This window comes from Equus asinus, chromosome 28 (genome assembly GCF_041296235.1).
Source record: "Equus asinus isolate D_3611 breed Donkey chromosome 28, EquAss-T2T_v2, whole genome shotgun sequence".
NCBI classification, from domain to species: domain Eukaryota; kingdom Metazoa; phylum Chordata; class Mammalia; order Perissodactyla; family Equidae; genus Equus; species Equus asinus.
The window spans coordinates 28,161,336-28,179,200 of NC_091817.1; the positions used below are offsets into that span (position 1 = coordinate 28,161,336).

A 17,865-nucleotide genomic window follows, 5' to 3' on the forward strand; every position below is an offset into this window, starting at 1 on the left:
AGGAACACAGTCTTGGATAGTGTGAGGCTAAGGGGTCCCAAGGCAGTGTAGGCTTTTGAAAGTTTCCTTCAGTAATATTCCCTGGAAGGACGTCTATTATGAATCCAAATTCTCCGTCCACATTTGCTAGTGAAAGTAGGGATGGACTGCAGTCTCTGGATTTAAAAGAGACCACATAAAACCATGTGATTGAGTGGTACACTTAACAGTAATCTCATCCAGGCCTTTCCAACTTTACAGCAGTGGCATGCTGCATGATTTAGGAGCCCGTATCTTAAATCCATGTCTTGCTCTGCACTGCAACCTGGGTCTGCAGTAGTACTTATAACATACTTCCTAATGGAAAGGACATACCACAGGGGGAAAGTCCACCTTCTGCAATGCTGAGTGATTCACAAAGGACTTTGGGCAGGCAGTGTGATCATTAGAGAAAACACTGAACAATGTGTCAGAAAGCCTGGTTTCTAGTGTGAGTCTAATACCATCTCACGTGTCCTACTTGTCCCTCTGGGTTGTTGGGATGATTGAAAGAAATATTAGGAAGAGCAATTACGTTGTGTAAAAGCAAGAACTTTTTCATATTCCATCAGAGCATATCCACGTGTAAAGAAAACATAAGGAAGAACCAAATAAAGTGAGAGAGAGGCTGATGCAGTGTAGACAGAATGAAGGTTTTGAAATCAGCTAGTTCTACATTCCTATCCCCATTCTTTACTTTATTGGCCATTCTGGGAGAGTGACCAAATCTCTCTGAACTTAAGTTTCTTTATTTTTTAAGGGGAATGGGGGAGTGATGTTAACAGCCCCATCTCACAGGGTTCAAGTGAAGACTAAATAAGATTTTGTACATCCTGGAAGGCATTAGGTACTTAGAAAGCCTTATTTCCCTTGGTCCCACCTACACCTATCCTTCAACTTTCCCCTTGCCTACTCTTTCTTGAGCTATTAAAATATATATTTATTCAAATATTTTTGTAAGGTAGCAAAAATAGAAAACAATCTTAGCCTTCTCTATGGCCATTTTAGATTATTTAAAATTAATTGCATAAGTTAAATTGTATTGATACTAGAAATATAAATGCTAAGAAAATGGTTTTTTTTCTTCCAATGTTTCAAAAGCCCATTCCATAACTGTAGAGTTTTGAAGACATAAATTGTCCAAGGTCTTGCTCATAATCCTTCCCCACTTCCCCACTTCTCTTATAAACTAGCACCATGGTCTCTATGAACCCTGATGACTTCATTCAAAGGCATTATTGAATTATTCTGCTCCATATCTGATTTGAGGTAAAATGGCTATGATTTACTTTCTAGTATCAGTTGCTAGAAAGTATATAACTTTAAAAGCCAACATTCTATCTCCGGAAAAGTTTAGAAGAAAGAAAGATCATCATGTTTTTGGTTCACTCAAATTGTTCTGACTTCACGTCTAGTCCCACCAGCCACAGTCATTCAGCTCTTGCAGTGTGTCAGAATCAAAATGAACTCCTTTTCAGAAAAAAGCAGGGCTGTGTGATCAGAAAGGCTATAAAAGTATGCATAAGCCCATCTGTCCGCGGCTAAAAGAAATTAGTCTGTGCCTAGTGAAAATCACTTGGTAAACCCCAAATCCACTCCATCTGGCTTTTTTCTTCTTGCTTTTCTCTGCATGTGCACTCTCTCTCTCTCTCTCTCTTCACTCTACTACTTCTCCCCCTCTCTCAATCTTCATCTTCACTCTGTTTCATTTTTTTCTCTTATTGTTTCTGATCCTCTGTGTTTCTTGAAATCTGTGCTCCTGTGAATGTCTCTTTCCATGTGTTCTGTGTCTATGCTCCTTACTTATGTTGTATCATTTGTAATGTGACTTCCTCTCTGTCATTCAGGATTTCTGTCTTGCTCTGTATATGCTGCTTTGCCCTACTGTCTGTGTCTCTTTGACCCTGTCCCATCTTCTCATCTTGTTTATGTGAATTGTGTGTTTGGCGGGCATCTCTATGTTGATTGCTTGATCTTTCAACTTGCATCTTTCCTCCAACTTGTGGGGTGGAAGAAAAGCTGGAAACGTTGAAATGCATTCCCAATAGTCAGTTTGGATGTAGAATTTGGTTTCAGCTCTAAAAACCTGAGACCTTTACAGTATAAGTTTAATGACAGGAAAAGCAGAAGAGAAGACACGAGAAACAGTGGCTGTTATCAATAGGACCAAGCATCACAAATGTCTAATGATTTCTGAAAACGCTTCACAGGGCTGATTATAAATGTTTCTGCAAAGGCAGAGACATAACCAGGAGATGAGCTCTGCCAAAACAACACTGCTCTAAGAGAAAACTAATAGGACATACACACATGCACACTTGCATGCACACACACATGAGTATGACAAAAGGCAAACGGCGATGAGAAATTCATTTATACTTTTCAGTTACCAGAACACATAATAAAATAAAAGCAAAGAAAACTCCACTATAAATAGCCCTGCCACATTCTAAATAAAGCCTTGGAGTGGCCAGGGAGTCTGACTTGCTTCGAGGACTTAGAGGATTTGGTCATTTTTAATAGCCATGTTTGCTCTTTCAACAAGCTACTTTCCCTCAGATAATCTGCTAAAGGCATGAAGGAGTTACTCTGATTGGCCAAATTGCACCAGGAGCAAAGGACGTGACCAGAGCTGTCCAGCAGAAGGTCATTGTCATAAGAGCTGGAAGGAAGAGATGAAACAGAGAAGCACATATCCATTTGGAAAAAAGACTCTTGGAGTTGCGAGAGCCATCAGGGAAGTCACTGAGGAGAGCTAAGTAAATTATAGATCCCACCTCTGGAGCCTCTGTAATATTGTCCACCAGCTCAGTTTCCAAGTGCATAGGGAATTGTTACTAAATTATTCAGCATTAACACAATTAGTTGAAGCAACTGGAGGGTACAAGCTTTTTGTCTTCTTTTAGTTCCTGTCTATGTGTACAGGATTTTCTTTTTCATCCCACTCAACCGCTCCCCTCTTCTTTCTGCTCTTCTGTGAGTACTAGTTTAAGAGGACCCTGCAAAACTGTCTCGTCTTGGCCAAAGCTTCCAGAAACCTCTCTAACTTAATGCTACAGCCCTGGAGTGGTTACGAACTCTGTCCAACTCAGAAAAGAGCTAGAATCATTTCACTCTAGTCATTTAACCAATGAGAATTTACTTCAGTCCAAACGTCTCAATTTTCTTATCCACAAAATGGAGAGAATAACATCTGTAAATATAAGGCACATAGCAACATGAATGAAAAGTTCAATAAAAATATTCTCCTCCTGCTATTCATTTTTCTACATCATTTTTCTCTTACTTCATCATCATAATTATTTTAAATGTATATTTTAAAGTGAGAAAGCAAAACAGACAGCTACTGTGCTAGCCTATATTTGCAGAATTACACACCAATCACTTTGGACAAGGAACCAGCCCTACCCAGGCCCAGACTGTGGCAGTTTCATCTCCCCATCGAGGAAATAAAACAGAGCCACCACATGCATAAGCTTCATAGACATTTTTATTCTCTGAAGGGGTTTATACTGACCTCTGTCTCTGACCAGTAAAGCATATAGATGAAAACAAAAAGATGGCGTGGCTTTGCAATTAGATGGATATCTCGAAATGTCTATTCAAATCTTACTACGCCTTTTACATTCCAGTTGTGAGACCATATCTTGGTTGACATCAGCAAGTCTCACTTTTCAGATCTACAAATTGGGGTGGCAGCCTAGCACATGGAGCACCTCCCACATGGACTTCAAAGGAAACAATGTGTTGCCATGGTTACAGAAAAAGCTCTGGGATCACCATGCCTAGGTTTGACTTCTGCCTTCACCACTTATTCACTATGTGTCTAATCTTTTACCTCAAATGGAAATAATTCTTCCTTTCAGTGACTTCTTCCCAATCTGGCAATAGGGACAATGGTACCCTCATCAGGTGGCTGCTGTGAGGATTGAGTAAGCAAACTTTATAAAGTGTCTACCATACAGTAGACACTTAATAGAAACAACCAGTTTAGTTTGGTTGCTTAAACCCTCCTTTCCCTCCCAACTTTGATGTCCTGCACAATGTCATCAATCTCATGGTCTCCACAATATATACAGAGTAAAAAAGACCTCTGTGCCACAGCTGAGCTTTTTTACAGGATTAGAGAGAAACGGAAATATGCATGTAGTGTTTTCTTCTCTGCTGTTCCCCCAATCTTCCTCAGCCCTTCTGACCAGGCTCATTTGGATTCCACTATTGTCCCCTGCAGAAGCCCAGTGACATTTGATACTCTGCAGATTTCACAGCACATCTGCCGCGTTGTGGTAAATACATGCAGAAAAAAAGAAGTCCATGCATCTGAGCAGAGAACTGTCTCTGTTAACTAATTGAGCTTGAGGGGTCTACAGGTTGTTGCCTCCACCATCACCTGCAGTTCGAAGGAGTCCCATCTGCAAATTGATGTCGCAGCCTAAAGTGTCCAGTAAACCTACCACATGGAGTTCAAACAAGATAAACAGTGGCGTCTACCCAAATTCTTGCCTGGGCCTCTTCCAAACATTAGCCCCATAGCTCTTTCTTTAATTGAATGATGGTGACAATTTATCAGGCTGGGTGCAGAGAGCAGAAAGCATAATTCAAGCTATCCTGGGACTGATTGACAACTGATTGATTTCTTTAAAAATACGTTTTTATTTTAATGCTTTAATGTGCATAAGAATGACCTGGGGAAAATTGTTAAATGCAGATTCCTGATACAGTAAGTCAGGGTACACAGGTAATGAATGAAATTCTGCATTTCTAGCTAGCTTCCAGGTAATTCTGCTGCTGCTACTGGTCTGCAGACCCTCACTTTGAATAACAAAAATGTAGTGTATTTTATTTCTCCTCTCAGATACAACATCTAAAAGGACTCCTAAATGTTTTCAAATCTGAGGTGAGGTAGCCAGTACTGATGAGAACATATGCCACATCTTAACTAAATATTCAGATTTTTGAATGGTGACAAGACTGTCTGTACTATATTTCAAAATATTCAATGACTTGGTTAGGGACAGGTACATACATGACCAAGTTATACCAAGGGGTGTGCGTGTGTGTAGGGGGTGAATTTAAATTAACTGCCATGGAAATAACAGGTACAGATAGGAACTACCATCTAGAAAACATGCATAGCCAGGCCAAATGAAACCCTGTAAATGCTACAACACTTTTATCTGTCTTAAATAACATAATTCCTTAAATAACTTCTAGGTTATTCTTATTTATTGAAAGGTTACAGGCAACATGCAAGCTGGCTATATTACTTGAAGACTCCAATATAGTTTCCTATTCCAAGAACAAATATAAAACTCTTCATTTCTAGTTAACATGTGATCTATCGTATGGTAATGAAAGTAGTTTAACATGCATTTAGCAGTTGAGCAAGCCTATGGCTGTTCTTTCTCTCTTCACAGTTTCAGAAACATGATTAAATAATTCTGGCACTTTCATTTATTAATTGATGAGATTGGCCTTCCAAGTGTTGAACACAGGTGTACTTTTTTCTTTTTTAGATAAGACTTTATTTACCAAATGAGTTTCATATTAAATAACAGTCCCCAAGTATTGGCTACGGATAGAGGAATAGATTTTAAGAAAATTCAACAAAATAATACTGTCTTATTTTCGTCTCATTTTGTTACATTTTATAATGCATAGCCTAGAAAATAAAATGCAGAAAATTATAAAGAAAAACCTGATAATCCAATCACTCATATTGGAAACAATGTTTGAATATATTGGTATATTTTGTTACAGGTTCCCCTTTATTGATTTGAGGTGCAGTTGTTAGCTTGAATCAGTGTCAGGAATTAACTCCTTATTCTGTTTTTAATGTGAGTTACATGAATATCAATTATTCATTCGATATAATCATATATTTGGGGGTTTCCAATTGGGGAAATCTTTACATTAAAACAGTAGGCAGTGGTTATAGATATAACTAGGATTTTCCTTACATTCATTTTCTTTAATCAAGAGTATTGACACTGTGTGGGGGGGGGGAGAGGGGGCAGGGCTAACTCAAAAAATAACACCAGAATGGTGAAAATTGTTAAATGTGGATGATCAGAATGATGGGCACATAGGGTTTCATTAATTTTGTAAATGTTTGAGTATATGTTTTCATGTGCACATACCTATCTTAACAGATATGTGCCAGGTACTCTGCTCACATCACACATGCATTTATAAAATATATTCTATACACGTTTTATATCTTGCTTCTGGTATTTATTCAGTTGCAATCATGTTCCCATGTTATAAATCTTAATAATTTTTTAATGATTCATGCCATTCTGCTCTGCGAATATGCCATGAAAGACTTTCCAGCTGTACAGCGTTGACGTCTGCTTCATTCTCCCCTAGGAGCTTTCGCTGCATATTTGTGAATCAATTCTCTGTTTGCTCTGGTACCATGTTGCCATTTATTCATAAAACAAGATTATATAATCTGGCTATTTCACCCATAAACATATGACTACTATCATTTTGCTTCAAGTGGAAAAAAATCTGTCTCAATAAGATGACCCTAAGAGGACTAACAAAACCTGCAAGACTCTTTTTGTGAGAAGTCTGAATGCATTTTTTTTCAGGGCATCTATAGAGATAAGCGCAGATTATCCACACTCTCACCTGGTCCCTGGGTAAAGAATGAGGCCAACAGGGTGAGAGTCTAGAGCTACAGAGAGAAAGGATTAGGAGATGAATTGAGGTTTTCCTCATTCACAAATTCAGCTAATAGACTGCATGCACAAGTATGTGTATATGTGTGTGTTTATATGTGCGTGCATGAGTGTGTGTTTAGGATCTCTGCTGATTTGCATGACTAATATTATTCTATTTATTTACATCAGCATCAAAAGATTTCCAACAACCCTGGGAAGCCTGTTATTTCTAAGACAGGACAGCGGGCATGAGGCAGACAACTCTTGTTGTTTGGCCAGATTGAGACACGCGATGCTGACTTGCATTCCTGCCAAATTATTCGTGCACAAGGCTCTGTCTGGGTAGGCAGAAGCTTCACGGAACTGACAGTGAATTGTTCTCGCAAGGCCGAAGATACAATTTGGCTGCGGCAGCATAGCCCAGTGCTCTTAACATGCAAACGGCCAGCAAAAATAATGGCATGTCAAGTGCAATTTTCTCACCGGCCGCTGACACCGTAAACTGTAATATAGTGTAATTATTTGGCATCCCGTGTCCTTCATACTAAGAACCACCCAAACGATTTCCAAGTTACAGGGAAGAGGGAAGGTTAGAAGGTCAAATTTAAAGAGAGAAAATGAGTCAGTGCCTTGGAGGGAGAGAATTATAAATAGATGTGGCATTACCAGTGAGAGAGTTATATCCAAATAAGGAACAGCTCTGAAGCCCAGGTAGGAGGGAAAAAAGGAGGAAAGAGAGCAGAGGAGTTTATGTAAGAGAGAGGGTTTAGGATAGATCTCTGACCACCTGGAGAGCAAATTGGTTTTTCCCAAAATAAAGCAATAGGAAGAACTGAGGATCACAGAACCACAGAAAAGGAGCTAAAGACACCTGGGTCAAAAATCAATAAATGTTACATACTTTTTGTTTTTGTTTTTTATTTATTTATTTTCTTGATGAGGAAGTTTGGCCCTGAGCTAACATCTGTTGTGAATCTTCCTCTTTTTGCCATGAGGAAGATTGTCACTAAGCTATCATCTGTGCCAATCTTCCTCCAGTTTTTTGTATGTGGAACTCCACCACAGTGTGGCTTGATGAACAGAGTGTACGTCCATGCCCGGGATCCGAACTTGTGAACCCAAGGCCGCCAAAGCAGAGCATGTGAACTTAACCTTTATGCCGCTGGGCCAGCCTGTTTTGTTGGTTTTTTTTTAATTGCTTTCTTTTCCTGTTCCATAGGGATTTGTATTTTAAATCTAATTCTGTAATCCATGATATAATTAAAGGGGAGCAAATTATGGCCAAGAGAGTCTGTGTGACTTTCTCTTCTAGCTAGTTTGCAGCAGAGGTGAAAAAGAAAGAAGCCAGATTTCCAAGAGATACTTGCCTGTCTTTCCATCATGATTCAAACGATTTCAACCCTTGTTTTGCTTCCCAGTTACCCTGGCCCTCTCTCAGCTGCTTAAATAGCCTCACACATGCTATTTCCTCTGTTGAGAATGCTCTCTCTTTTCATCCCTATACCCTGGTTCCCTGGTTATGGCATTTCAAATGCTTACAGGTTACTTCCTTACAGAAGATTCCAGCATCCCCCAGAATACCACTTTCCTCTGTACATGCTTGCATAGAACATACGTCTTGACTTTGGAGTACTGATCTCCATCTTACAGTGACATTTATACTTGTGCTTATTTTTTTAACATCTGTGTCCCGCTACCAGCCCATTAGTTCCACAGCAGACAGCATGTTTGCTCAGAGCTGAGAATCCATTGCTAACGGGACACTTAGCAGAGAACAGGTGCTCAATAAATATTTGTGGAATGACTTGATCCATCATCCTTGTGACTCACCATGAAGGCTCTCATGAGGACATCAAGCTGTCCACCTTAAAAAGACCATGCTCATTTTATCACAAGGATTTATCAGAATCACCATGGATTTCTCTCTCTCTCTTATTCTAAGACCAGAACAAATTAGCACATAAGATGAAGGCTCCCATGCACTACCTTATTCTCTGCCAGAACTGCCAGAGGAAGTCAACACTGGATGTCGTGGGTGATGCAGACTGCTCAATATTCAGCTGTTTATGAACAAGCTCTGAACCACCTTGTTCCACAGAGAACTGGAGGTGGGAGTGGAGTCTGTTTGGCTGGAATTTGTTTTTCAGAAAATCAGAAAGAAGATTTCTGGTTTCCTTTGTGCCATGAGCACAACCACTAAGTTTGCAGATGGATAGGAAAATAATGGCATCAACACGCTGCCCAGCTACATGCCAAGGGTAAGAGGGATAGCCTCCCAGAGGGGACTCTGTAGCCTCCTCAGAGAGTTGTTTTAATAAGATAACTTATCCACTATCACTTCCTCTAAGAAAGACTTTTAAAATAAGTGCATAGAAACAATGTTTAAACTACCCGGCTGGTCTATAATATACCAATACGAAAGAGAGAACATGAAAGCAAGGCATCATTGTATGAAATCTTGTTGAATTTATATTACTATCATAAATTCCTCCATTATTTATGTGAATTTTTCATTCATTTATTCATGCAAAATCTTTACTGAGCACTTCCTAAATGCAGGCAGTGGTTTAGGTTCTGTGGGTATATAGCGAAGAACAAAGAGACAAAAATTCTTTTTTTTATGGAACTTGCATTCTAGTAGGAGACAAATCATAAACAAGATAAAGTACAGAGTATGTGAGATAAGGATCATCAGGAAGAAGAAAAAATAAAGTATAGCCTACAGGTATGAAATACTGGAGAAGGGGCAGTTATAGTTTAGGCAGAACGAGACAGGGAAGTCTTCTCTCCAAATATGACTTCAACTTCATTTTCATTCAACAGGAAATCTATGGGCTTATGTTGCTTCTGGCTAAGGGTACCCTCAGTCATCCTACTCCATCCCTGTGATGTTGCATAAACTCTTCTGTCAAGCTGGGGCACGTGACTTCCCACTCCACTCCATTCCACCAGGCTAAGTGACAGTCACCTTTCAAGACACACCAAAATATCACCTCCACCTGAAGCAACCTGTGCTACTTGAAAGGGCCCTTCTTTGGAAACCGAGAGTCTTGTGCTCACCTAGTGATGTAATTGTTGGTTTGTTTGTCCACCACTCCAACTACACACACACACACATACATACGCACAATCAAGAACACAATTATGACAATTGCTATATGCAGGCACTATACAGACATTATTTTATTTGTTCTTATATACTCTTATTTATCTTATTTGTATAGCCCTTGAAGAGCTTTAATAACTTTCCCAGGGTTAATACCCAGAAAGTAGAAACCCAATATTCAAACTCCTGGAGAGTGCATCTCTAAGGTTTAGTTCTTTCTGTGCATCCAGCTGCCTTCCAATAGAGCAAACACAGACAGTCGATGATGTAAGGGTATATGTGAAGCTCTGAAGAGCCAATCACTCAAAAACTGGCTCTGCCCTTGAGCTTGAACTCAGTCTGCCAGGCCCGAGGCCCCCACCATGGTGACCCGCAGGAGGGCCTTTTAAAGAGCAGGTATGCTCCTAAGTAACTAATGCTTCTCAGCGAGTTCCTGGGGAGAAGCTCAGCGATGAGGCGATTTAGAGTCGGATCTGGAAGAGCGTGCAGAGAGATAAAACATTGGTAAGCACCGGTGGGCACCCCGAGATGGATCATCCCCACAGTCAGTCTGACTCATAAGCTGAAGCAGTCACCTGAAATGTACTTTTGGCTTCGCTACAACCTAAGATCCTCAAAGGCTAAGCTGTAATAATTCAGGAGGAATTTTCCTTAAGGGGACGCATGTGCGATTGGAAATGTTTACAGAAAAGCTCTTTAGAAAATGAGTTTAACTCTGATTTAACAATTGTTTGGGAACTGGCCATGGTAGGGAACAGGGAAAGAACTAACTCATAAAAACACTCATCAAGGGGGCTGGCCCCATGGCCGAGTGGTTAAGTTCGCACGCTCCGCTGCAGGCGGCCCAGTGTTTCGTTGGTTCAAATCCTGGGCGCGGACATGGCACTGCTCATCAGACCACGCTGAGGCAGCGTCCCACATGCCACAACTAGAAGAACCCACAATGAAGAATACACAACTATGTACTGGGGGGCTTTGGGGAGAAAAAGGAAAAAATAAAATCTTTAAAAAAAAAAAAAACACTCATCAAGACTCAGGGGCATTTGGCCATTTCAAAATCCTAGAGTTTACTAGACACAGTTCTGTCATTCAGAGAAGCATGAATTTCTCCAGTATTACGAAGTCACAAAAGGATGCTGAATGCCTAGCTTTTGCCTTTATCTCTATTACTTCATTTAAAAGATGGAGGTGAAATTAGTCCTCAGATTGTATGAATCCAAAACGAACCCCAATTTACTTTTTCTATTCAGATAAAAATGGACAGTACTCCTGGGCATAGCATGTTTGGTTATTTATGTTATAAAAGACATCATCAGAGTGTTACACCTGCAAAAGGAGTTAACTAATAGAAACAGGGAGAAAGTATCCATCGGTTACATATGTAGGCATGTATATCTAGAAATTTATATGGTATGAAATCACTTGTCTTAGGGCTCATTAAAGAAGTTCTGAATATCAGAAAGCAGGAATTTAAGGACTTTGCATTCTATACTCTATAACTCTTAAGTGCAAATTATAGTTTAAACACATGGTAGCTAGTTACTAAGATGTCATGGGATATGGTGAGTAAATTATGGCCTTGGGAATTCCCAACTTGATTCAAACTCAGATCATTTACTAGCTCTATGATCTTGATTTGCTTTATTAATCCATCTAAGTCTCAGTTTCTGGACTTACAATAAAAGACTATGCTGGTCAAGAAGTCCATATTCAAAACCCACTGGGCCAGATGTGTTTCAGAATTCAGAAGTTTTCACATTTAGAAACATCAAGGTATATCAACTGTATAGTAAGTAATACCCTCAGCAGGGTCTGGACCAGCACCCTGTAATCAAACACATTAAAATTTCTGCTGGGAAATATATGAACAGTCACAGTAATGGGATACATTGTGACTATAAACAGCCTCAAGTCAGTTCTGTGACCTGAGTTTGTATCAAGCACACAAAAAAATCTTTCGGAGATTTTTGTATTTGAGACTTATGAAAAAAGGAGCCTAAATCTGTTTTATGTACATATTATTTGTATACGTGTGTATATGTACACACATATATATGCATACACATTTACACAGAGAGAGGAGAAGAGCTATTGTTAGAATCAAATAGGATTGTGCTCATAAAGTGTTTTGTAACAGTGCTTAACACATGATGACACTCAATGTTGGCTGGAATGCCATAAAGGCATGGATCATTATTTTGTTCCTTGATGAGCTCCCATGTGCCTAGAAGAGTGGTTGGCACACAGGAAGGGCTCAATAAAAATTCTTTGAATGATTCATGATATCGCCTCATCCAAGTTTCCTTCGTCTAAGTAGAACTATAAAAATCAGAAAACATAGTCTTTGGGGAGGCTCAATTTGCTTTGCAAGATAGTGAGGTAGAAGGGGGAATGCAAGCAGGAGTTCCCAGTGAAACACAAAGAGTTAACTCAAGTCTTGAAGATCAGTATTTAATTCCCATCCTATTTTTCTTTTAAATCACTGCATTTGGGAAATGAATAATATTGGCATGATTCACTTCTGAATCTGACTTACTTATCAGGAAAATCAGCCATTGGCAGGCTCCTAATTGGAATTCTAACCATGATGATGGTCTGTGTCAAAATTAACAGAGGCTTCTGAACAGTTCTGAGGAAGAAACATGTGTAGTCTTCAATAACCCACAGTGTGATTTTGTAAAGCAGGTAGCACTTATCTACACGGGAACATTTCTATATGCCATTTCTATATGCTTTATATCTGCCATCAACAAAACGAATGTAAATCCAGTCTAACACATGCTCTCTCAAGCATGCATACACACATACACACACACACACACCACTAAATTAAAATTTTGATTCTATACATCTGATTCCCTCTAACAAGGAGTGAACTGGTTTCCTATTGGAAAGTTTACTGAATTGCAGTACAAAGCATTCTTAAGCACCACTCCAAGAATTTCCCTTTCTCCATCCTAGCTTAATCATTTAAACAACAGGCAAACAAATGAAACTAAAAAGGAGAAAAATTTAGCTGCAATTGCAGATATATGGCCTCAAAATAAAATGAAACAGAATAACATGTTAGGAATCGAAATGGTAGAAATTCAAACTGAGAAAATTGCATACCTCTTCCAAGTACATAAACTAGAGAAAAAGTTTGGCCTGCAGATTTCTTATATAAAACGAGAAAGAATAGCCTATTTGTATAGGCATTACCCAAGTGTTACTGTGTCTATGATGGAGTGGAAGAGGTGGAGGAGATGAGCTTTCCCCAGAAAAGAAGGCAGTCTACATTTAAAACTGCGACTGTGGGAGTATCCACATTCTTAAAGAAACCAATAGGTAAACTAACTGGCCTAAAGCACTTACAGCTCAGTGTGGTAACAACTGTGACAGTCTGATGTTTAAGATCTAAAGACCAGGAACAGATCCTGAAATTGAGATCTTGAAAAGGAAGCTTACCCGGCCAACAAGAATCGGTTCAGGTCCAGAAAACTCTTCCAGGACAAACATTTGATTCCAAACCCAGCCTCTTTTGGAGCGGTTCAAAATCCGCTGTTCTTCACTCAGCCTGTTTAGTTCCAAAGGGGATCCACTCATTAAAACTTGAGACTGATTCATCGGAGCCATGTAAATGCAAGGAGGAAGAGTAATCCATAATATTATTAATGGAGTCCAGAGATCCAAGAGCATTTCCGCTAGCCGTTCTGGCATGGTCCCACCAGTTAAGCAAATCACCACGAAAATGAGACAATTATTTTTTTTGCCTCCGGTCTGCAGCCATCCAATTCATCATGCAGTGCGGAGCATTTACTTACAGCTCTGCCACGTGTTTATAGCACAGGAAACAGACATCATCTAAGCAGTTTTTCTAAGACCACGATCTATTGGCTTTCCTTTTCATTGAAATTTCCTGCAAAAACAAGGAGGAAGAAAGATAAAGGTGCACTGCAACAGGTTTTAAAACACAATCACTGCTTTTCAAAAGCAAGTAAATGAACCACAGTAGGCATTTCCCAAACTCTTGGATTAAGAAAGTGGATCTGAAGAATTAGAACAAATAGGCCAATAGGTCCTTTTATTCTTCAAGCTTCATTTAGATTTTAGTATTAATCCACTTAGTATTAATTTTGTTTCTATGGTACTTATCAAAAACTGCTTCAAGTAACAGAAATTGTCTTTTTCCTCCTTCCTTTTTTCCTTCCTTCCTTCCTCCCTCCCTCTCTTCCTTCCTTCATCTTTCTTGCCTTCCTTCTTTCTCTCCATCCCTCCACTGTCTCTTTTCTTAGATTTTTTTTCTGTTTGTAATGCAAGTTGGGGCGCATACTAATGCAGCCTTCTCAAACTCTTATAGAGGTTGTAAGTCTCTCTCTTTTTCTTTCTCTCTTTCTTTCTTTCATCTTTCTTTCTGCCTTTCTTTTTTTCTCTCTCTCTCTCTCTTCCTTTCTTTCTTTCCTATTTAAAGACAGGTTCTAGTTCACTTTATGCTGAGCTATGTAAAGAAACTAGCCTTTAACGGGTAAAACATTAAAAAAATTTTTTCTTTAATTTACAAATGTGAAGGAAGAGGGAAATTTCCCCAGTTTTTACAGTCTTAGCTGCCACAACCCATCAGAAGGGATCATCCACTTCACGGTGCGGAATGCAATTCTCTGCCAACATGCTAATAATGAGTGAATAAAATTAGAATGCTCCCAGAGAGAAATTCTGTAATGTCCAGCATGTATGCTATAATCAGGGCAGCGTCAGGGCTCCCATTCTAAATGTACAGTTGAACAGGAGATTTAAATTATGAAAAGCTCTTTTGGGAATGAAATATGGTAAAAATACAACTTTCAATTGAGGAGATGCAGAAAGGGCTGGGCCAAAAAAGTCCCCATTACCTGAGGTGTCAAATACATTTTTTGCTTACCTTCAGCATGACAAAACGTGTTTCCTCCCTCTCAAAAAAATTACTTTTAAAGAAATAATGTTCACTGCAGATCCCAGAAAGAAGCCTTGCTGAATTAGATTAAATGGGAAAATAATTCCTCAGGACACCATCGGGATCAGTTTGGCTCAGGGAATTCATAATGGAGTAGGAAACCTCTCACCTCTGGGTCCCTGGTTCCATTCTGGCTCAGAACAGGAAAGCAAGAAAATCATTAACATTGGCTGGGAGAGTGGGTGGCCTTCGTGAAGCCAGCTGAAAGGGGCAGACCCGGATTCTGCTGCAAATACAGGCAGTATCTGATCTAACGAGATGGCCAGTGGAATCGCCCTGCTTGTCAGCTTTTGCCAAGGCTCAGCTCAATCACTAGGACTCCATGCCTTCAAAGTGGCCCTCTCTGATGAGTGCATAGTGGAGCCATTGCAAGCAGCAGCTGTTTTAGGAACTGAAGGGAAGGAAAGCTTTCCAGAGGGAACCAGTTCACAGAAGAGTCAAGAACCATGTCCTCTACTTTCCCTAGCTTTGTAGCACATGCAGGGGAATCAGGCCTTCCTTTAAACTGATTTCCATTAAGACTTTCTCTCATCCCACTGTGAGAGCAGACCTTTGCAGCCTTCAAACTTGAAACAAAACAAAATTCAAAAGGTCTCAATAAGGCATCCCAAGTATTAATATCTTCCTGAATTGCCAATCCACTTATTTACTTAAACCTCATTTATAGCATGCCCATCACATGCCATGCTTTCTCCTAGACATCGGGCCTGGATGATGCTGAAGGAGTATTAACTATGCTGCAGTGTCTGTTGTGGAGGCAGATAAACCTGGGTTTGAATCTCAGCTCACCCCACTGGCTGTCTCTGTAACGATGGGCAAGATACTTAAGTTCCCTGAGCTTCAGTTTTCTCTTCTGCAAAACGGCAGTAACAATACTTCTTACTTTCCAGGAGGTAGGATGATGCAGAAACAAGACTCATGCAAGGTGGCCAGAACATAGGAGGCCCTCACTAAGCTGTGGTTCCTGTGGTTTTCCTGAGCCAGACTCTGAGGGTGGTGTTCACATGGTCCCCGCCCTTGAGAGGCTTTGGTAAAAATGTCAAATGAACGAGCAAAGAATTAAGGTATGTGACCTCTGCTCTAGGAGTAGGGAGGTATGGACACAAAGACACTCAAAAATCTTTCCTAAGGTGGTATGTGGGAGGATGAGCGTGATGCTGGTGCCGGGAGATCTGGACCATATTACATGGAAGGTGAGACTCATTCTAATCACGAAGCCTCAGCTTAAACACTTCTCATGGAAAAGGGACTTATTTTCTCCAAATAAATCCTGCTCCAGGATAGGCCATACCTGAGTGCTCAAAAGCCATGTATGCCATTCCCCATTGACCTGAGTGCTATGGAGGCAGAACCCTGAGATGGTTGTAAAAGTTTCCTCTAACATCAGCCTGCCTGGGGTTTGAATTCTAGTTAAAGAACTACGTTTATCAGTTGTATAACTGGGGGTCAATTAACAACAAAAACTATAATAATAACAATCTAACATTTATTTTGAGGATTAAAAGAGATAATCTTGTTAAAGCAATGAGGAAAAGCTAGAATGTACAGTTATTTTTCAATTGTGCCAAATACTCTGCAAATATACTCCAACATCTGCTCTGTTGTTAATGACTCTGGGATGAGAAAGTTGAATCTCCATTTAAACTCCTAATAGACACTTCCCAGTGCAAGTCACCAAGTGGCACTTAGGATGGAATGCGACATGATCAGTGCCCTACCTGAACTCTCCAGAGCATGTTTGATTTCTCCAAAGCTTTGGAGAATAAAAATATGTGCCATCCCATAGAGAAAGTGTAGGAGACAGACGAGTGCTAGTCCAATCCAGCTGCTCATTTTTCAGAGAAAGGTTGGAGTGACTTGGTCAATGTCCAGCAGTGAGTGGCAGGGCTCTTGCAGAGCTCCAGGAGCAATTAGCCCAACTCTGTAGAAACCCTTCTTTATCCACACCAGTCATTCCCACTATTCCCCCTGTATAAAGCTTCTAGCACCTGAAACACTCACATACCCACGCCTCAAATTTTGCCAAGTTCTTGAGTCACTTGTACTATTACTTTATATTTTACTGAAATAGGCTCACTTCTTAAAATATCTATTTAAAAATCGAAAGCCAATATTATTTGCCACAAAAAGATAAATAGTGGACACTTAGAAAGTGTTTGGATAATATTAAGTCATCAAGAAGAACTATACACACACACACACTATATGTATGTGTATGGTATGTCATCAAGAAAGACTATATACAAATATATGTATACACATATTATATGCATACACACAGACACAAGGATGTATGTATTCATATCTACTCTTCAAAATAACCTTATGATGTAAATATTATTACTTTTTTATCATCATTCCCATTTTAGAGATAAGCAAACTGAAGCACAGAGATGTTGGTATTTTAAATAATGTTTTATTTTCACTTAACTAGATACCGTCAAAGCCTGAGGTCATCTCTCTCTTTGTTAAAAAGGAAGGCTAGCAACAGTTAGAGGCAAGAGTGTGCTGCAAAATATTTAACAAGTGGCTCTCTGGAATAAAAAAGAATCCCTGATTTTGGACTTCCATGATATAAATACCTTCACTGTGACGGATTTTAAGCTTTCACTCTGACCATTAATTAACTCGGGGAGTTTCCGAAACCTCAACAATCAGCTCTGGCAAGCCCATTAAGAGTCACCTCCAGGACACTTGTAGAGGGGTGCTTCTCAAACTTTAACAGGCATAGAAATCACCTGGAAATCTTACTGAAATGCAGATTCTGATCCAGTAAATAGCCTAGGGCCTAGAGCTTTGAGTTTCTAATCATCTCTCTTGTGATGCAGATAATACTGATTTGAAGACCACAGTTTGAAAAGCCTGGGATGCTACAGAAAAAGACCAGCTCCCAACTCAGACATTCTCCTTAAGATGACTTGTAGGATTCAAGGCGGCCATGGGAAAGTCACTTCCTCCTCAGCATCATTTAATGCCATGCCAATGCACCACTTATCATCATTGTGTATACAGGACTACGCACATATATCAGACTTTGGGAAACTCTGCACTGGAGTGTATGGGTAGATGGGATTTTGTATGATGTCACAATATACTTCTCCCAC

At 39.7% G+C, this 17,865-nt stretch overlaps 1 protein-coding gene across 3 annotated transcripts in view; it reads right to left on the minus strand.

Moving 5' to 3' along the window:
• The window catches only part of CDH8 (cadherin 8), a 335,942-nt gene that overhangs the window by 308,164 nt on the left and 9,913 nt on the right, over positions 1-17,865 (minus strand). For all 3 annotated transcript variants that reach the window (XM_070500608.1, XM_014834173.3, XM_070500607.1), the window contains one exon: positions 13,240-13,690. In XM_070500608.1, coding sequence (XP_070356709.1) covers positions 13,240-13,491 — 252 coding nt within the window. In that variant the 5' untranslated portion in view covers positions 13,492-13,690. The remainder of the gene's footprint in view (positions 1-13,239; positions 13,691-17,865) is intronic.